The sequence below is a fragment of the Falco rusticolus genome, chromosome 2 (genome assembly GCF_015220075.1).
Source record: "Falco rusticolus isolate bFalRus1 chromosome 2, bFalRus1.pri, whole genome shotgun sequence".
Lineage (NCBI taxonomy): Eukaryota > Metazoa > Chordata > Aves > Falconiformes > Falconidae > Falco > Falco rusticolus.
Window position 1 is genome coordinate 83,982,161 of NC_051188.1, and position 22,134 is coordinate 84,004,294.

General features: G+C 35.7%; 1 protein-coding gene across 1 annotated transcript in view; it reads left to right on the forward strand.

The window, feature by feature from the left end:
* CFAP47 (cilia and flagella associated protein 47) overlaps window positions 1-22,134 on the forward strand; it is a 342,925-nt gene that overhangs the window by 70,788 nt on the left and 250,003 nt on the right. The window contains exons 31-33 of the mRNA XM_037377932.1: window positions 1,941-2,034; window positions 2,606-2,746; window positions 10,913-11,108. Coding sequence (XP_037233829.1) covers window positions 1,941-2,034; window positions 2,606-2,746; window positions 10,913-11,108 — 431 coding nt within the window. The remainder of the gene's footprint in view (window positions 1-1,940; window positions 2,035-2,605; window positions 2,747-10,912; window positions 11,109-22,134) is intronic.

Here is a 22,134-nt window from a genome sequence, read left to right on the forward strand (position 1 = left end):
TAGAGTTTTCATGGGATACTGTTGCAGCACTCCTAGATAGGGTCAAAAGTTTCTCCTGGTGGAGCCTAATGGCTTTTCTGTCCAGTCTTTCCATTGAGATTTTCCAGAGAATCTAGGCATCTTCAAACTAACATACATGATGTTGGTTGCCTACTTTAAATTAATTATGAGTTCTAGAGTAAGTGGATCCCAGCCCCTTTTGGTAAGCATAGCAGCAGTTGGAAAGAAATACTTAGGTGCTTCTAGGGTAGTTTCTTGGGCAATGTGGAAAGCTATTTAATAGCTATATTTTAATAAAAGCCTTCAGTCTTACTGAGTTTTGTCTATTAACTTGCTGACATAGAACAGAATTGGAGCAGCAGCCAATTGGTGACTGATCATTGATGACTGGAAATGAAGCAGCAATCCATAACAATCCCAGAAAAATGATACAGGTTGCCATGGAAAAGCAGTTCTAACTGGACTCCTGTGTTTATATGTATTTATGCTAGATGATTAAGTTGGTGCATAGTATGTGCTTAACATTACCACATCCTGTTAGTTTCTGCCTCTTCTAGTTTGTGTGAATCCTATCAGATTTCTTCATTTTTCCTGATTTATGAATATATTTTTCCTACTTTTGCATTTTAGGATCACCTAGACTATATTTCCTTATTTTTTTTTTAATGGGTTATTTTTTGAGGGTCAAAATTGTAGATTACACTTATTCCCACACATATACCAAGTAAAAACAGTGATAGAAAGACAGGACACCTGAAAAGATAAATGTAGTATAGCTTCCTTCTTTTATAATTTGGGAAGAATTGAAGGTTTTTTCAGGGATTTTATGGGACAGAGTCTGTGACTTAATGGAAAATGGGAATTTCAGACATGGTGAGTTTTAGAACCAGACTACTGACTTGATAATATTTTGGGTTATTGATTAAAAAATTTGTGTTTTAAAAAACATACTAGATAATTGTATGAAACATGAAATTTCAATAATCTGAGAAGATAATGTCACTATGTAAAGTATGGAAAAAAATGTGCTGTTACTAGTAAAATAAAATTCTGTGGAAAGAGAAATAAATTGTTGTGATCCTAATTTCAAACTGTGATGTATGACTCTTATTGTGCAAGGTAAATTGAATTTGGACTGTATGTACAGGAAAAATATGATTACTTCATTTGAATGAGAGATGATTATATAACAAGAAAAGCTCATCTATTTATTATTCACATTAGCCATGTTAAAAACACAGACAACAATGTACATCTAAATATGCTAGGATAATCTTTCTGACCTAAAAGTCAGGAAAATTTTCTGCTCCCCTGAGAAAAATATAATTAAGAATTGTTTGTTATTTTCTTTTCTTTCCAGAAGTGTCATTTGTGTTATAGTATTTTTTCACTTGGAAATTAGCTTTTTTTGGTATTCAGTCTAATGAGGTTGCCTTTTGTTACTGCAATTACTATTCCTATTGCATTTGTTAGTCACTTGAGAACAGATGGCAGGTCAGTTTAATAATTAACAGAGTTTTGAAATACCTTTGCTTACACCCCTAAGACTTCCAATATCAGGCCTACAGAGGGATAAAGGCCTTATAAAATTTTAATTCCACTAATGTTAGGTAACACTGGTCCTTTGGATTTCACATGGAAATGGGTGTTATATGTTTTGATGCTTTGTGCTATAATAAATCCTTTATGGAGGTGCAATTCTCATAAAGAAACCAGTCTGTCTGGAGTTGAATGTCTTTTTTGCATTTAGTTGTAGGCATAAGAATTAAACATGAACTTTATAAATAGAAGCTATCTGAAGCAATTAATAGAACTGGATCATTAGTCCAAAGTGTAGTCAGAAAAACTTACACATAGGTTAAGCAAGTTGAAAAACTTGGACTGCTCATAAAAAGAATTGTCTTGTTTATCTATTAACTTTTCCTGCTTTATGATTTCAGAAGCCAAGGAGCATATCTTCCTCATGTTATGCCAGAATTCCTGCTTGAACCTGATGATTATAAGAAATGGCTTGAAGTGCAAACTTTACTGAAGGTAGATTTGGGTTTTTTTGTTAGTTTTGTTTTATTTTTTGTTCTTTTTTTAACAAAGACTACATTGTTAGCATCAATCCTTTGAAGACTAATGGAAGCCCTCTGTGGACCATGAGTGTTCCTACAGTGGTGACTGTTTTGGATTGCATAAATCTAAGCACATGCATGAAACTGAACAGAAATTTAAGCTGACACCGACATTTACACCCTCCTGATTTTTCTATTCCATTCATTTCTTCTGATACTGTTGATACCTGCGATTAATTTCCAACAGATATGCTTTGTCAAATTATAATTAATTTTACTGCTTTCTACTGATTATACCATTTTTTAAAAAAAATCTATTGTATTGCCTCTGTCCTGATTGCTGCTTTCAACTTCTCCATTTTGTATTGTGCTTCTTATTCCTGAGATAGCAGCATACTGTAAATGGTTCTAAAACTGATCACTGCTGCACTATAGTAGATGTTATCAGTCATTTATGTCATCAATTCATTATTGTTCTCTTGTGAATTTCCTATCCAAACTGCTGAAGTGAATACTGAAAATAAATTCCATTCCTTTATCTGAAGGGTCACTCGGCTGAGTTGAAAAAGAGAGATGCAAAAAACTCAGGCATAGTTAGCGATAAGAATCTATTCATTCTGGAGGACAGCGTATTTGAGAAAATGAGCAAACGAGCTTGGACAGATGTGCTACTGCAGATATACAAGGTAAATTATAGATATTACTGAAATTGTGATAGAACTGATGCAAAAAAACTTTATTTTGGATAAGATCTGTGATATATTCAAGGTGGTTTATTTTTTTCCAAATAGGTCTTTAAAACTGAATACTTTTAAGTATTTTATTTCCCCCTTAATAGAGAAGAAAAAAAATGAGTGATAACATTTTCATTTTCTTAGTTCTGAAACTTTAGCAGTGTGTTAATATGTTTCAGAAAAAGGAAATGCTATGCTGGAAGAGTCTGCATTTTGTAGAATTAAATGTAATAGAAATTATTATAGATATTATTATAACATTATAGGAATTTTATTAAAAATAAAGAAAATCTGCCATGCGTTTTTGTTACCCTGGCTCGAAATACGTTTGACTAGAAATAGTTAGTTGACTAGACATATCAATAATCACGGCATTTATTATCTTAGATTAGAATGGAATTTTTAAACAGCTAAACACTTTTTGTAGTACCCGTGCCTTCTAAGATATAATGAACTTGATCAGTGTGGACTTCTCAAATTTTATTCAGTTTTATTTTTACTGATGTTAGATAAAAATCATGTTTTCCAAAGTAAATCTAATGTGCTCATGAATGATCAGTAACATTTGTATACCTAAAGATAAATATTTACTTATTGCTATTCAAAGGAGTGAAAAATAAATGAAAAATACAAATATGATCTGGGCTTCCCAGTACAAGACAGACATGAACATACTGGAGTGTGACTCCAGTTGAAGGGTCCCAAAGATGATTTTAGGAGACTGGACCATCTGTCATACAGGGAGAGACTGAGAGAGGTGATACTGTTCAGCCAGGAAAAGAGAAGGTTCAAGGGGGGATCTTATCAATATATGTAAATAGCTGATGGGAGGGTGTAAAGAAGATAGTGCCAGACTCCTCTTGTAGTGCCCAGTAACATGGTGAGGGGCAGTAGGCACAAACTGAAATACAGGAAATCCCATTTAAAGATAAGAAACGTTTTTACTGTGAGGGTGGTCGCATGCTGGGACAGGTTGCCCAGAGGGGTTGTGGATTTTCCATCCTTGGAGATATCCATAACATAAATGAACATGATCCTCGCAGCCCACTATAGCCGATTCTGCTTTGAACAGGAGGTTTGGCCTAGAGAATCTCCAGAGGTGCATTCCAACCTCAACTATTCTGTGATTATGTGTTTACTTACTGAAAAAGCATAATAAGGAATGACAAAAATTGTGTTAAAGAAGGTATGTAGGAGAGGTGTAGAGCTGATCTAAAATAAATCAAGAAAAATAGCTGAGAGGAACTGACAACAAACAGTATGTATATGTGGGCTGAGACAGATGACCCTAAGGATACATGGGAACATGGATGTAGAAAAATGCAATCATAGTAGCCAGAAAGCAAGTCACTTTCCTATTCTTTAAATTTGCTGAATTATTCATAGCTACGGGACAGACTAGCACAGAGCAGAAAACCCCCAGAATTAATAGTATGCCTGTGTATAGTTTTGATTTGGTTTAGTTTTAATATTTTGTTTTTTCTTGACGAGATGAAACTCTAAAAAATAGGTAACTTGAAATAGCTTGATTCAATCAGGTATTATATTTGGTTTATGTGCTAAGGTTTTTGTAGCTGAGGGGCTACAGGGGTGGCTTCTGTGAGTAGATGCCTCTATGTCTGATGGAGCCACTGCCAGCTGGCTCCAAGATGGACCCGCCACTGGCCAAGGCTGAGCCACTCAGTGATGGTGATAGCACCTCTGCAATAACGTGTTTAAGAAAGGGAAAAAAGTGCTCCACAACAGCAGCTGGAGAGAGGAATGAGAATATGTGAGAGAAACAACTCTGTAGGCACCAAGGTCAGTGAAGAAGGAAGAGAAGGAGGTGCTTCAGCTGCCAGAGCAGAGATTCCACACCATCAGCCCACGGTGAAGTGTGGCGAATGAAGAGACGGGACGCAGCTTGATGCAAGCAAATGTCAATTTATTGTACAGAAGCACGAGTTTATATACAGTTTAAGAAGCTGCGCGTTTTAAACAGATTGGTTCTTGAAGCTAAGCATTGCATACTAGGCAATCCCCGACTGGTGGTTAACTGCCATCAATTAACCACAAGGTGTTACGTTTCCTTGGCACCATCCTTGGCGCCATCCGTCCCCCACTAATTGTCAGCTAACTGATAGCCACGCATGGTCCTAGTTTCCAGCCTGCTCCTGCAGTGAAGCCCATAGTGAAGGAAGTTATTACCATGCAGCCCATGGAGGTCCCCATACTAGGGCAGGTAGATGTGGCTGAAAAACCTGTGACACCATGGAGAGCCTGCATCGGAGCAGGCTCCTGGCAGGACCTGTGACCCAATGGAAAGAGAAGCCTGTGCTGGAGCAGGTTTGCTGGCAGGACTTGTGACCCCCTGGGTGACCCAGGCTGGAGCAGTCTGTCCTGAAGGAATGCACCCCATGGAAGTGACCCATGCTGGAACAGTTCATGAAGAACTGCAGCAATGGGAAGGACCCGCGTTGGAGAAGTTTGTGAACTGTGTCCCATGGCAGGGACCCCACACTGGAGCAGGGGAAGAGCATGAGGAGGAAGGAGCGGTAGAGACAATGTGTAATGAACTGACGGAACCCCTGTTCCCAGTTCCCCAGCACTACTGGGGAGGAAGATGTAGAGAAAATTGGGAGTGAAGGGAAGGGGGAGGGGGGGGAAGATTTTTAAAACTTTATTTTATTTTTTCTTTATCCTACTTCGGTTTAGATTGGCAATACATTTAATTAATTTCACCAAGCTGAGTTTGTTTTGCCCATGATGGTATTTGGTGAGTGATCGCCCTGTCCTCATCTCAACCAATAAGCCTTTTGTTGTATTTTTGTCCTGCTGTCCAGTTGAGGAGGGGGAGTGATGGTGCAACTTGGTGGGCACCTGAGAGCTAGCCAAGGTCAGCCTACCTTGGTTACAGTTGTTGTTTTGAAAAGATATTATTGATGTCTAGGTAAAAGAGAAGTTAACTTTAGTTTTGATCAAAGTATTAATAATTGCAATTTGGCACTTAAGAAAATTTCTAGTACTTCTTACAGTAATAGTTTAAAGACATCTTCAAACCAAAAATAAAAAATGAATTTTTAATGTAATCATTTCTGTAGTGTATCATTAACTTTATGTTTTGTATTGTTAGGAATGGGGTCTGATGAGATTTTTTTTTTAAAAAATAATAAATAAAACCAATTATGAAATAATATTTGTATATAACATTCAAATAAATGTTGTGATTTATTTCGTATGATTAGGTAATGAGAAAACATTACCTAATTAATCTATAGCAAAATATTTTCTCTCCATATTTTCTTAACATTATTAGAGAGTGGCTAGACTGTTAACAGCAATCAAACCTAGCTGTGATTAAACTGCTTCTTCAAAGATAAGATTATGAGATGAAGTCAAGCAGCTGGTACTTTGATACTAAACTGTTCTTTATTAGAAGGAAGAAATAAGGTCATTGTGGGGAATACAAATGTCTTCATTGAATTTTTGGCTTAGAGGAAAAAGTTTGTGGGTGTTATTTTTCTTTTATTTTTTGTATGCATGGATGTGCAGTTGTTTATTGTGGTGTAGCAAAATGGTTTACCCGAGATGTCTGTGGTTAGGAAGATGGGAAGATGTGGGGAGAAAGTTGGAGGTTTATTGGTTATATTCTCATGAAGGAAACCTCCTTGATTTGAAAGGCCTAAAATTTAAAGTGAAACATAAGATAGGATGTGGAAAATGACTTGAAGTTGTGTAGTAAGTGCTTATTTAAATCTGTGACCTTTTTTAATCTTCTAAAAAGGTTGATATGATTAAATACTGCTTTTCAGGTGGCAATCGTTTGGCTTTGCTGGTGCCTCAAATTTTCTCTAAATGTTTTAATCCTTTTTACCATTTTCTTCCATGTGTGCAAGTCAAATGCAATCTTTTAAAATAAACTTTGTAGCCTTTCCAATGTCTGAGAGCAAAGCACCATCATGAATTTATACTAATGCAGGTGCGGGCTACTACTGAAAGGATGTTTTAGATGGTGGGGAAAACCAGGTTTTCCTGGCTGCATTTTAATTCCCTTTCCCTTATGATAGAACTACTGGAGTAGGGTGTTGCTTCCAAATAGATCTTTCATCTCTCTGACCATTAGTGTGGACAGAGGAATGGGACAGAACATGGGGGATATGAGGATATGAAAGAGTTCAGGTTTAGATCAGCTTAAACCTATTGTGAAGATGTGCTCTTCATCATTCTAATTATTTCATGCATGAGAAACATGTTTCAGCTTCTCATTCATTGTCCCTTCATCTTTCTATCCTGTAATAGTACATTTTTACTGTCTTATAACATTACATTCATCATCTTTGTCTCTCCTGCGAATGTCTTAGGAATTATATGTTCCTGCTTTACTGTAGCCTCATGCGGTTTGGCTAACATGGCATTCAATTCAATATAATAGAGCACAAGGAGAACTCTTAAGATAACATGACTTTTAATTGGAACTAGTCACTTTAACATTCAAAGTCCCGTTCTCTCTTCTGTACCCTTTTGTTCAAACCCATTTTTGATAAGGGTGACCATGACTGCTGCTGAACATGGTTTCTTAATTTATATTATTAAGTTTTTAAAGGAAAGCATTGGGGCAATAAAGAAAAACAGGATATGAACTGTCAAGGCAGCAAGATTGGTTTATATAAAAGATATTTATTTGGGCTAGTGTTGAAATATTCCGAAGTTAAGAGAATGTTCCATATCTGAAAAGCATTTTCATTAAAATGGAAGTAGAGAGAAGCCTTTTTGTGATTATGATAGCCTGATTTCAAGCAAGATAAGATGAAACAGAATCATTTCTTACATAGCATGCTGCAAATTTCAGAAAATGTTAAAAGAATTCATCTATTTACCAAAGATGTTTTGTTATCCAATTTTATTTTAGAAATAAAATGCTGTTATTAGAGATACTTAGTATTATTCTTTATGAACTGAAATGTCATTCCATGCTTCTTTCGTGTCCATACCTGATATATTATGGTCCACTTATTTGTTATAAAAACTTCTATTGATGCAAAATTTCCAGAGGAAACAGCATATACATAAATCCACAATGGAAGCAGAAAAATGGAAAATTTAGTTTATTCTGAAGAAAGGGTAGAAATAATGGAGAAAAAAATGGAAAGTTTATCAGTCACAAAGATACACATGTCTGTCTTCCTGTCTGTCTATCCATCCTGGTTTCAACTGGGATAGAGTTAGTTTTCTTTATTAGTTCTTGTTGCAGTGCTGTGTTTTGGCTTTGGTGTGAGAACAGTGTTGATAACACAATGATGTTTTTGGTTGTTGCTGGGTGATGTTTATACTGAGTCAAGGACTTTTCAGTTTCTCAGGCCTTGCCAGTGACAGGGCTGGAGTGGCACAAGAAATGGGAGGAGACACAGCCAGGACAGCTGATCTGAACTAGCCAAAGGGGCATTCCATACCATGGGAGATTGTGCTCAGTGTATAAACTCTGGGGGAAAGGTTGGCTGGGGCTGCCAATCATTGCTCAGGGACTGGCTGGACATCAGTCAGCAGGTAGTGAGGAACTGTATTGTGCATCACTTGTTGTCTTTTCTCCCTTCCCTTTGCATTTCATTCCTCTCCCCTTCTCCCTCCTTTTCATGGTAACTATTATTATTATTATTGCTCTTTCATTTTTATTTTATTTTAATATTTAAATTGTTCTTATCTCAGCCCTTGAGTTTTACATTCCTTTCTGATTCTCCTCCCCATCCTTCTGGGTGAGGGGGGAGTTAGTGAGCAGTGGCATGGCACTTAATTACCAGCCAGGGTTAAACCATGACAGTGTCTTTCTGTCAGTCTTTCTGTCTTCTTCTTTTCCTCCTCCAAACAATTAGTCCTTAAGAAACTCATCCTAAATTATCTATGAATATATGGCACTGGAACTTGTGCATTATACCTGGCTTTTATGGCCATGGTCCTTGTTAATCTTAGTCATTGGTCAAGGTGGTCAGGTCTGAGACCTCTGACGAGGGTGGATGGAACCAAAGCTTTTGACTTCATCATCATCCTGAAAATCAAGTTCTGTGTTCCTCCTTCAAATACTTCTTTCTGTGTAATCATTTCAATTGGGAAAAACAATTAATTAAAGATATCATGTAGAGTTTTTACTTTTAACTTCTTTATATTTCTTATCTATTTTAAAGACATGTTTATATATAATTTTTAAAATGTGTGTTCATGCAAGATGTAATCAAAGACTTCTGAGTACCAAGAATTTTATTGTAGGCATTATAACATTTATTTTTTCAGGAAAAACTGTCAATGTAATTGGAACCTAAATGAGCAATGTGGTCATGAAAAATACCATTTCAAGATTGTCTATAGATTGCACTGGAGATCAGTATAGTAGTTTAGTAATTAGTGCTTTGGATAGAACATACACAGTAATTCTTGGAATCCAGATGGGTCCAGTGATTTAATCTAGTTCATCAAAACTTGGAAACAAAAAATATTTAGAATCATAGAATATCTCAAGTTGAAAGGGACACATAAGGATCACCAAGTCCAACTCCCTGCTTCTCACAGGACTACCTAAAACTAAACCATATGACCAAGAGCATTGTCCAGATGCTGCTTGAACTCTGACAGTCTCGGTGCCATGACCGCTTCCCTGGAGATCCTGTTCCAGTGACTGATTACACTCTCAGTGAAGAACCTTTTCCTAATATCCAATCTGAACTTCCCCTGATGCAGCTTCATTCCATTTCCTTGTGTCCTATAGCTGGTCACCAGAGAGAGCAGATCAGCTCTCCCTCTGCTGTCCCCCTTAAGGAAGGTGTAGACTGCGATGAGGTTGCCCATCAGCCTTCTCTTCTCTAAGCTGAACAAGACAAGTGACCTCAGCTGCTCCTCATATGTTTTCCCCTTGAGACCTTTCACCATCTTTGTTGCCCTCCTCTGGACACATACTAATAATTTGATGTCCTTGTACTGAGGTGCCCAAAACTGCACACAGTGCTCGAGGTGGGGCTGCACTAGTGCTGTGTAGAGCAGGGACATTCACCTCCCTCAGCTGGCTAGCTGTGCTGTGCTTGACGCACCCCAGGACACCGTTGGCCCTTTTGACTGCCAGGGCACACTGTTCACTTATGTTCAGTTTACCAGAAACTCCAAACCTCACGTCTCTTCCTGTAGGGCTGCTTTTCAGCCTCTAATCCCCCAGTTTCTATGTATATGTGGGATTACCCTGTTCCAGGTGCAGAATATGGCACTTTATTAAATTTCATACAGTTGGTGATTGCCCAGGTCTCTAGTCTATCCAGATATCTCTGTAAGGCGTCTCTACCCTTGAGGGAGCACAGAGCTACTCCTGATTTACTATCATCAGCAAAGTTAATGTACATTCAATTGCTGTGTCAAGATCATTTATATAAACACTAAAGAGGACTGGCACAGAAACTGAGCCCTGGACAACCCCAAAGGTGACTGGCTGCCAGCCTGATGTAACTCCATTTACTATGACTCTTTAAGCCTGACTCGTCAGCCAGCCATTCACCCATTGTATTATGGATTTGTCTAGGTGTATGCTGGACATTTTGTCCAGAAGGATACTGTGAGACAGTATCAGAAGCTTTGCTAAAATCTCCAAACCACACATCTACTGGCTTCCCTTGATCAACTAGATGGGTGCCTTCTCAAAAAAAAGAAATTAAGTTGGTTAAGCAGGACTTTCCCTTTATGAACCTGTGCTGGATATGGATTGTTGTCTCTCAAGTATTTTTCAACAACTCCCAGAAAAACCTTCTCCATAATTTTGCCAGGCACTGAACTGAGACTGACAGGCCTGTATTTACCAGTGTCTTCTTTCTTTCCCTTTTTGAAAACCGGGACAACATTTGCCAGCTTCCAGCTGACTGGGACCTCTCCAGACTTCCAAGACCACTTGAAAACTTCAGTTTGCATTTTAAGGAAGCAAAGGACTTCCCTAAAACCTCAGCAAATCTGTTCTCTTGTGTGTTACACATTTATGCTAATGTTTAATGTCTTAAACCTTTTATAAATTAGACAACCATTTGTGTTTGAAGTATTTTTTTTTTTTTATCATTCAGCTTGAACTTGTTCTTTTTACAGTTCGTGCTTAATTAAAAACATGTTTTCTAATTTCAGGTGTTTGTTCTTCCACGTGTTTCTTCACATAGTATGACTGATCTGTTCAGTTTGGAAAGTGTGCAGAACATGCCAAGAATAAAATCAGAACCATTATCCAGTAACATATATTCTCCATATGAACGAACCATCCTCACCTGGTTGAATAAACATTATGAGAAGAATCGAAAAACTGTGTGGAAAGATTGTCAAAAAGGTGAAATAATTATTTTACTATACCCCTCCTTCTAATACTCCTTTTGTAGACTTTTAAAATTGCTGTTCATAGACATATCATGATAACTTGCCACTGAAAGTGTTGTTTTTTTTCGATAAGTTATTGCCTACCTGTATGTATTTCCTTTCCTTGTGTTTCTGAGTTCCAAGATCAACATCTTTTGTCTAGTACTGTTCATGAAATATCTTCTGTGTTCTATGTCTTCTTGTAGTTTCTAACTAAGCATAAAGTGTGTTGGACCTTCTCACTTTTTTCCATTAATGTTCTCAGGAAGGAAGTGCTAACAGTAATCACTTTCTCTTCATTTTCCTCTTTATAGTCACAGTTGTTGGTATTTGTGCTTAGTGGTGTGTTTCAGAGCTAGCTTTTCAGAATTTTTAGGATAATTTTGTTTTGCTTTTATTCTAATGCCATTTAGGACCATAATGGAGACCAAGGTTCCAAATTATAAATCTTGTCCTACTTGCAAGGTCAATTTGACGTCTTTGATCACTTGAGTATAGTTAGACAAAATTACCTGTTCTGTTTAAGACTGACCTGGGCAGTTATGGTGTTCAAATCTGATAAAGCTGTTCAACCAGTTGTAATTATTACTTCTGTTTCCTTGTATGATTTCTTCTCTTTTGCTTCTTGACCCTAACTTCATTGCCTCTTTCAATTTTTTTTGGATAATTTGCCTCAAATTATTTTTGGATAGGTAAACACCAAGAAAGGGCATTATGATGATGATCAGGGAAGAACTCCAGAATGGCTCAGAAGCTACATGTGGAATAGATTGTTGAGTGTCATCTTTGCCTTCAGTGATTTCTGGCCTGTCTGAATTATGGAAAATCTATTTGAATATCACCTTCCAGAAATCTCATTTGGGCATATTCTCTACCTTGCATATGCTTTGAATATCCCCTTGCTTTTCTCATTTCACTGTACAGAAGTAAATTATACTAGATATTCTCAAATTTGTTGAATAATTCTGCTGATAAGATTGGAAGGTCAGTCTATACCCCCTGCATCCAACAGAAGTCAATTTCTAGCTGTCAACTCACAGTTTGGGTCTCGTCTTATGATTAGCTCAGGGAGCTTCCCTAGCGAAAGTAACATGTCTTACAGTGAGTAGGTGTATTTTCAATATATTATTTTCTCGTTATCTGTGTCTAGTATCTGCTTTAGTAGAGCTGTCTTACAGTTGCAAGCACTCTCCTCTGTTGGATGTTAAATTTGAGTCCCGTGTGTATAGATGACAACTTGCAGGGAGAATGGCTACCTACCTGGCCAGTGCTGTGGCTTGCCATAGATGCATGGATATATTCCTCAACCCTGCTGTCTGTTCTCTTTATTGTAGACTCTAGTAATACCTGGGTGGTGAGGCATGGCTAGCTTTGTTCTGGCCTGTGGGAACTCAGTGGGGAGAATATGAATGTCAAAATGCATCTTATTTAAATGTTAAACTTTGAGTTGAGTTATAATGTCTAAAGAAATGAATTTGAACTATAAAGTGCAGATATAGTGGACACCACTGATCAAAACCCCCAAAATGTCACAGGTAAAGTGGAATATATACTAATGATGCATTTTAAGGAGCCAGTTATTGAAAGTCTTATTTTAATTGCCTAAGAGTATGCAATAAATTAAAATACTAAAATGAGTTCGATTTTTTTTTAATGAGTTGTTATATGGTTGCCAGCAATTGTAAAGTAGGATTTTTCCCATTATTTTGTTCTAAAGGCTCCCCCAAATTGGTACACAAAAATAAAAATTTAATTACAATATTGGGGTTATAAGGAAATAATAATTATGCTAATAGAACAGTTAACTCAGGAGGTTAATGTATTAATTTGTGCAGATCTCATTGCAGATTTGGCTCTGGGTCACAGGTGAAGATGAATTTTGTGGTTATTGCCAGGGGACATTGATCTGCATTATAGTTCTGTCTTACAATTTCACTTAATTACACTCTTCTGCTTTCAGAGAAGTGCAAGATTGGAATGAGAAGGCAGAAATCATATATGCTTTTTGTGTGTGGGAAGTTACAGATACTGCCTTGCTGTATCAACTTGTATATAGCTTTTTTGCTTCATGAGTTACATATTCTGTTGGCTGGAAGGTGCACAGAAATAGCTTGGTGTATCTACACAAGCATGCCACTTTCTTTGCTTCTATTTCTCTCACAAAACTACATAAATGAGCATTGCTAAAGATACAATGATTAAAAAAAAAAGGAGAAAATTCTGAAAATTAATGAAATTCAAAGTCTTAATCTTACACCTCTGCATTTTGAAAGTTCTTAATGGATGATCTTATACTGTTCCGTTGCACAGATGACCTGCCTCAATATCTTTTCGAATCCTCTGTTTTAGCCTTCTCTTTCCTCTTACTTTTTGCTTTTCCTGCCTCAGAATTAGTTGATATCTGCTAAATGGGCAGAGAATCTAATGACAGAGGACATAAAAACAGAAAAGCCTTCTTTCCTTGGTCTTTACTGGTAAGATTGGCACTGAACAATCCCAGGCCCTCAAGATGAATAGGAAAGTCTGGAGCAAGAAAGGCTTAGTCTTGTTGGAGGAGGATCAGATTAGGGAGCACTTAAACTGGACAAACACAAGTCCATGGGACTTGATGCAATGCACCAACTGCTGAGGGAGCTGGCCAATGTCACTGCAAAGAAACACTCAGTAATCTTGGAAAGGTCCAGACAAGCAGGGGGAAGTTTGGAAAAGAGCAGATGTCATTCCTGTCCAGAAGGAGGAGGACCCAGGGAGCTACAGGCCAGTCACCCTCATCTTGTTTCTTGGGATGGTGATGGAGTAAATAATCTTGGAAACTGTTACCAAACATACGAAGGACAAGAAATTGTTTGGCAGTAGTCAGCATGAATTTACAAAGGGGAAATCATGCTTGACTGACCACAATGACATGATTATTTCAGTGGACAGGTGGAGAGCAGCGGATGTTTAACTTAACTTTGGCAAGGCTTTCAACAGCCTCCCATAACATCCTCATTAACAAATTGATGTACAGCCTAGATAAGAGGACAGTGAGGTGGACTGAAATTAGGCTGAACTGCCAGGATCAAAGGCTTATGGTCACTGGCATACAGTCTGGCTTGGAGGCTGGTTACCAGTAATAAACCTCAAGAGTCACTAGACTGATTTTGTTTTTTAAGATTATACACTGGAGAAGAATTAATATGTCAGCAGATTTAATATTTTGATATCCTGTTGGTCCTTTAAATTTTGTGATGTAAGGGTTAATCAAATTTATATGTAGATATTGTGACATTTTTAATCATATTAGCCTTAAATTAAGCTTTTCCAGAGGAACACTGAAAAGTGTCATAAGGAAAAACATCAATCAAAGTATAGTAAATGTTCATAGAACCCTGCCGTAAGTCCCAAATATCCTCAATTTTGTATTTTTGTTGTTATCATTTGCTTAATATCACTAATTTTAAATAGAGGATTAGTTCTGTTATTCTTGCTAAAGTCCAGATCAGAAAGCAATTACCACTTTTTGCTTAACATTTATGTGCCTACATACTATCATCCAAACACTCTGCTTTGAATAAAGAATTAGACCTGACTAGCAATATGTCTTGACCATGGAGTTGCTTTCAGCCCAAACTAGTCTGTTGGGTGATCCAATCCTACTAAAGAAATGGAGATCTATCCAGGCCACATTTCTCAGTCTTTCCTTTGATACCTAAGCTACTTAAAGTGAAATGTGACAGTAAGCTGAGCCTAAGCTACAGCAGTGCAGGGAGGTTTTAAACATACATCTTTAGTACTTCCTTCTAAAGTTGAATGTAACTGTGTCATTCATCAGAACTCTTCTCTTGCACGAATTAAAATCTCAATAGCTTAAAGAGAACATTAGCATGGAGTTTACTATCTCTATATCTTTTGCCCTTACTGCTACTGAAAAATCAATATGTTTTAAAAGCAGCTTGACATATGTTTTGGGAGGGCAACGTTGTAATATGTCCTATTGACCTTAAATACAAAGCAATGTTGAAACCTGAGACCAAATGTGGTAAAACTACAAAATATAACTTTGCCTATACTGCCAAAACTTTTAATTATACATGAAATACAAGTTTCAGTGTACACTTAAGGCATTATATGAGAAATAGTAGTGATAGGGGAGGAAGCATGAATTATTTGAGTGTAATAAATTTTCGGTTTGCCTTCTACCATTCCCTGTCTTCACATTTCTTTTCAACATTTCTTTCTGAAAGACTGACTGCTATTAATAGTATGAAAAAATAAGAATCAGGAAAAACACTTAAGAAGTTGCTACAGTATTGCAATGCCATAATTCAAAACCTGTACTTCCTAAACAGAAATTTTTTTTGTGTTGAGTTAAATTGCCACCTAAGAGGATGTATATCTCCTCCTTATTAATTATGATTCTTGCCATGGTGAAAAAGATAAATTATGTGTTGGTAAATAAGAGATTTTCTTGAATTTATCCCAGAAAGATCTTGAAAAGAGTAGATAATTCTACCTTTAATATAAAATTATTAGAGAATTTGACAGCCAGTAGGTTGAATAATATCTGAACAGTCAACCTAAGTTGGAGATGTAAGAGCTGTCTCTAGAGTAGCTCTGGAGACAATTTTACTGGAAATTTGCTTAGAATAGAAATTCTGCTTGTGAGGAAAGAGAAGTTCTAATCCAGTGCCAATGTAGGTTTGTCTGACAATGTTTGGCTTAGTAGTATCTCTCAAGATTCTTCCTCTCAAGTAAGAAGCTTTTAGTTTTGATGCATTTTATTCCCTTCACTGTAAATGTTTTTTTGTTTTGTTTTTATTTTTTTTTTTTAATTTTGATATCAATTTAGCATGGCATCTGCAGTAAAAAGGTTGAGGAAGGAGACATTTTGGTGTGAGATCATATGACTTCACAAAATTGTATGAGAATTAAGTAGAATTCTTGGTTTTCTTAAAAAATAGTTTCTGTAGACCTTTTACTTAAGGTTGTTTGTAGTATAGGAATTAAAACCCACACCCTTTTCTTTCCATTGTTATAATGATTTTTAGTTCCTCTTCCCCTTTCTCCTTGATCACCTCTCCTCTCTTGCTTCTTTCCTCAGTTTTTAGGAAAGGTATTTATGGAGTCCATCGATTCTTGCTTCTCAATTTGATATTACTTAGAGACAATTGAAACAAGAGCTAAAGGATATTTTTATCTTTCAAGGGTAGAAGAGAAGCATCTTATGTAATTTATGTAATTTTTTTTCAGTTAAAAGCACTGCAAAACAGACTCTTCCCAAAGAACGAGTCTTGCTTTTCCCACACTTGATAAAAAGCTGAATTAAAGAAGGGGGAGTGACTATCTAATGAACTGCCATCATGAGTATTGTGACTCTGACTCGAAAAAAATATTGAGAGAACATTGTTCTTGAGTGATAAATACTGTAAATTATTTGCTGAAATATAAATTAACAAAGTTTTAGACAATTTTTGTGTTATATTTCATGATTTGCACAGCAGAACATATGAATGAAACACATTATGTAAATATGAAGTCCAATAACTAGGCTTTTCTGTCCTGCTCACCTTTCTTAGTCAAAACGAATATCCCCTCTTTAAGAACTGCATCATATCTCATTTGCTATAGCAGAAAACCCCACAAGATGTTATCAGAATTGTAGTTAATAGAAAAGAGAAAAAAAATTATTTTCCTGAGTTTTAAGTTCCTATGCAGTTGAGAAATAAACAAAAATCCATGTTTACTTTAACGTTTTAGAGTAGTATAAAAACATTTGGTTTATACAGTTTTATACCGGCTGGCATTACACAGCCTCAAGGAAATAAAAGTATCAAGGATAGTCCCTGGAGCCCTATACTGAGAAGATTCAAAGTGTTCACATTTGGAAAACTGTAAGATCTTTAAAAAAAAAAATCCCGTAACTCTTAGGGCTGCATATATTTGTGTGTTTACATATATGCATACATATATATATGTGTAGACTTGTATGCTTATATATAAAAATGTGTATATGTGTGTATATATATCTATCTGCTGACTCTCAAAAATCTATATGACCTAAATAGGAATAATTGGATAAATATTTAGAAAGAAATTTTGTTTCCTTACTTACAATACACTTTGAGAGGCCTAGACAGCTATTCTACTTTCGGCTAAACAAAGCATTTCAACGTCTTGTGTGTTAATTGGAGTTAAATAAGCTTTTAGATTGGGTATGGTATAGCTGTGGGTTTAGTAATACAATACAACCTCAGGTGTTTTGTGAAGAGAAAACCTATTTCAGACTATGAAGACTGAAAAATTAATTCATTTTAATTATCAACCAGAGATTTTCATTAAGAACAGTATTTTATTTTTTTTTAACTAAATAAGATGTATTCCTTCTGAAGCCAGTATAGAAACCAGGTATGCTGTAATGAATTGCTATGATTTATTGCATTTTAACTCAAAGTGATCTACAAGTAAAATGCCATGGTAAAAAAATAAAAAAGCATTGAAGGTGACATTTTAATCTAGAAGCTTTTAGTACGATTTAGTGATTTTAAAACTTAGTTCTCATTACAAATGGAAACTTACTGTTGAAAAGCAACAAAATGGAGACTGATACAAGGTAACACTATTCTTATGTGATGCATAAAAAACTAAGGAATTTGTCAATTTAAGGTATTATTTGGGATATGAATCAATAAGAATAAAACAGAACTGTGTAGATACTGAAAGACAATTGAAAAATTTTATTAGGAGCAAAAAAGTAAATAAATGTTCATGCCTCAGGATAGAAACTTTCTGCAACAGATGGGAATAAATGAGACCTGTCTCCAGTGTATCCATTTTTCTGTCATTGCCCCATGTGGTGGTGCTAAAACTTTTCTGCTTAGAATTATTATGAATTGACAGTGGTATTAAATTGATATGTCCCTGATATTTCAGGAGCTCTTAGAAGAATAATTACGGGTTTTGGCGAGCAAGGGTTGTAGCATCCTGCCTGATGTAAGAACTGTAATTTGCCAAGTGTCTTATTAGAGACTTCTTGTTTTCCATGTTAAGGTAAACATAGCTTCACATGCTATATGTGCTGAAGTAGATACATTATCATTCTGCTAATCTTACATACATTTTAGGAAAAACATAATAGCCTTTTAAAAATAATATTCAAAGGCATATTTCCTCTCATCTTTCTTATGCTCTGTATTGTATACTTCAGTACCGTTGTTTTAAACCTTGTCCTGGTTCTAATGTCAGCACTTACAGAAGGTTATTGTTACATATCTCTTTTCTAAATGTTTGTATTATTCAGTACCAGATTTAAGCTATTGAAACAGAACTATAGGCGTTATTATAAGTATAGATTAGTTCCCCCTACAGGGGGTTTCAGATCCCAGAATAGGAAGTTGTTATATAATATTATAAACCGTTATTACTGAAGTAATTTACATTAAAAAGGTCATACTGTGATAGTTTAAAGGTCTATTTAGCTGAGTATTCTACCTCCAATAGATGATGCTTAGAGATTAGTAACTGTGCAAACATGCAGCAATACTTTCTTTATTCATACTCTGAAACTTTCTGATTTGAAATTCAAGACTAATTGAGGTGGAGGTGGTACTTCTGTAAGGTTTTACTAGATTTTTATTCTACGAATTTGTTTAATTGCATTTTGAAACCTGTGCAACCTTTTAGCATCACACCATTCTGAAGCAGTAAGTAGGTTTAAAATATATATTGCATGTAAAAGATTTTTTTTTGAGCTTGCTGCTTAATACTGTAATTGTTACTTCATTTACTGACAAATTTGTGCTTTCTTCTGAGTTATTTATCAATGATGTCTAGTTCCCATTGTCAAGTCATGCCTACTTACATAGACAGCCATCATATCACCATCCACTTGTTGCTTTTCCTTTGTAGTTCCATAGTCTACCTTACTGATACCTTAAAAAGTGCCATTTCATACCTTTGATCATTAAAGGTCATCAATTTCAAGATCTTTATGTGAATGTACTAGGTTAATCTGGAAAGTCTTACAGAATATTAGCCTAACACTACATATTTTTCCTCTTGTTTTTCAGTTACAGAATTTGAAAAAATTGCTTGTGGCTGTATAGCAGAAGTTTTATCTTTTGTGAAGATGTCTGTTGTTGCTCCCTAGATATATATCAGTTGATTTTGCAATGAATAGAAAGGATTTAACTTTTTTATTGCTTGTGAAAACAGCAGAACAGCTTCACAAGAAATACAGTACTTTCTTTAAAGAGATTTATTGTGTTCTTTTTTTTTATATAAAATAACTCTTACACTTAGTAAATTAAACCAAATCTGATACTTTAAGAGTTTTAACACTTGCTATAAGACCATTTTGTTCTTTTGGGTTGGTCTTATCCAGATAGTACCAATACATCATACTTGTGTTACTTTTTTTTCTTTTCTACTGGAATTTTGCTTTCAAGAATAATGGCAATTTTTCATGGTAATTTTTTTCCCCAGAATGAAAGTAATGTAGTGTGTGTGGTGAAAGAGTTGTTTAGGTGTAGTGGTTTTTTTTGGGAGGGCTAAGGTGTTCTACCAGAAAAAAGATCATTATTTTAGCTTGCAACTATTATGTACTGTGCATTTTTTTGTTTGTTGGTTTGGTGTTTTGTTTTGTTGTTTTTTGTTTGTGTGGTTTTTTTTGTTTGTTTGTTTGTTTTTTTGTTTTTTTTTTTTGGTGGTTCTGATGCCAAAGACTACCTTCATCTATATATTTAGAGTAAGATCAAATGTTGTTTCTTCCTGGTTTTCAGAAGAGGAATGAACAGCTTTGAGGATTTAATTTTCACTGTTAGTAGTGAGATGTGTTAGTTATTTTGAAACAGTGAAATGTTTGACTTCATAACATTGGGAGCAACGGCATCACGATTGCTGGGAACTCTTGGATGCAATTAGCCGTTTTTCTGGGGTGTTTGGTTGAATAAAAACACTCCTTTTTATTCCCCAAAATATAGTTTGTTACTAACTTGTAACTAGGAAGGCAGTGAGATAAAGCATACTGATAGATCAGTTAATAAGTGTGAAAGTTGCAAAACCCCCACAGTAAAACACAGAGGGTAGAAAAGAGAGAAAGAGAACAGAAACAATGTTTCATTCTCATATGGAAAGACTAAACTAACTAAACCTGTAGTTTACTGGACAGGTATTTGCTTAGCCTGTTACAAAAACCTCTGAAAAAGGAGATTCCATGGTCCACTTTAGGTAATGCTGCCCAGTATTTCCCACTCATTTCCATTTGAAAGAGTTTCCTATTGTTCCCAGATTTCCCCTGCTCCAGTCCTTTCTCTTCTAAAATGTGGTGTGGGTGGATCTTCTTTGCTTTTCTAGCAACTTTATACATATTCACAAATTATTATGTGATGCTTCATTTACTCCCTCTCCCCTCCTCTTCACAAAACAATTCCTTTTTAGTTTTTCTGTGTGTTCAGCTCATTAGTTCTCTGGTAAACTCTCTTTGTTTAACCATGTCTTGAAGTTTGGTTCCAGTTTTATACCTGGGTTTTATACCAGGTGAGACTTTACTAGAACTCTCCTGTTTATGCATCCTAGCAAAGTATTTCCTTTTCTTGCAACAGTATGAGATTTGCTGTTGCTCCAGATTCTTTTTCTGCAGAATTTCCGTCTATCCAATTTTCCATCTAGTACTTGAGTAATGAATTATTCTTAATTAAGTTTACTACACTACACACATCATTGTTGGATTTAATCCCATTTGTTTCAGATCATCACTTCAATTTCTCCAGAGTTTATAGTCCTTTCCTCATGAGTACTTGCAACCCGTTCTTCTTCCCAGTCAATTTTTTCACCTGCTTGATATTATCTCCAGATTGGACTAAGGTAGTTTTACGCTATTTTCCAAGTTTCAAATTAAAATATTGAATAGTATATAAGCTAGGACTTTGCAGTTTGATTTGTGAACAGTTGATAGTTAGGCTTATTGTTTTTCAGCGAGTTTTGTGCTCCATCTAACGATACCCTTTTTCCTAGACTACCTTTTCTTTGCTTCCTTATAAGAGAGAATGTGACCAAAACTTACTGAAGTTAAAATGTCTGCTATTTTTCCTTTGTCCACAGTATCTTTTACCTGTCAAACAGATAAAATTTGACCTAGAGAAGTTTATAGTGACTGTTGCCAACAAGTAGGTTGTGTGTCATTTTCGTGTAAATTGTTATAGGTATTGCCTTGATTATCTCAACTTGGAAAATAGCTTTTCTATCCCACAAAAAATCTCGAGGCTTCAAATTGAATCATACAAATGAAAAAACATTTCTTTTTGTTTTAGTGAAAACAAAGATAGATTATGGCAAGAAAAACACTGCAAAACCCACATAGCCTATGTGCTATTGATTCATCAGAGGAAGACCAAATCCAACCCAAAGAATGACTACAAAGATAGTTTGCTCTTTTTTTTTTTTTTTTTCTTTTTTCTCTTTGTTGGAGAAGAGAGGGAAAACATCTATATCTGAAAAACATTCCCACCTAAATTTTGGTTTTGACAAATCTGATTTTTCTACATTCAGGATGACTTGGGAGTTAGACTATATATTAAGTAATTGATGTAAAATGTGTTTCAGGGACTTTTTAAAGGCCATAAAATTATAAAAAACTCAATAGGCCTGGTCTTTTAAAAAAAAATAAAATAAAATTTTCAAATATGGAAATAGAGTGCCATGGCAGAACTTTGCTTCATGCAAAAAGAAAGCAGTGTGTCTTCAAGAGTTGGTTTAACAGTCACAATAAAGATAAGGACAATGCTGTTATGCTTGATTATTGCATGCATGCCATCTGATGCCATTACAAGTTAAAAATAAAATTGCCTATTAAAAATAAATAAATGCAGGAATTAAGTTAGTCCCAAATCACTGAATTAAGTATGAAAATTACTTCAGTGTTGAGTGGGACCAACAGCTGAATCAAAACTGCTTTCATTTTAGATTACTTAGAGACCTCTTGCGGTATACCTTAGCTTTCCATAACCATAGTAAGTATCTGA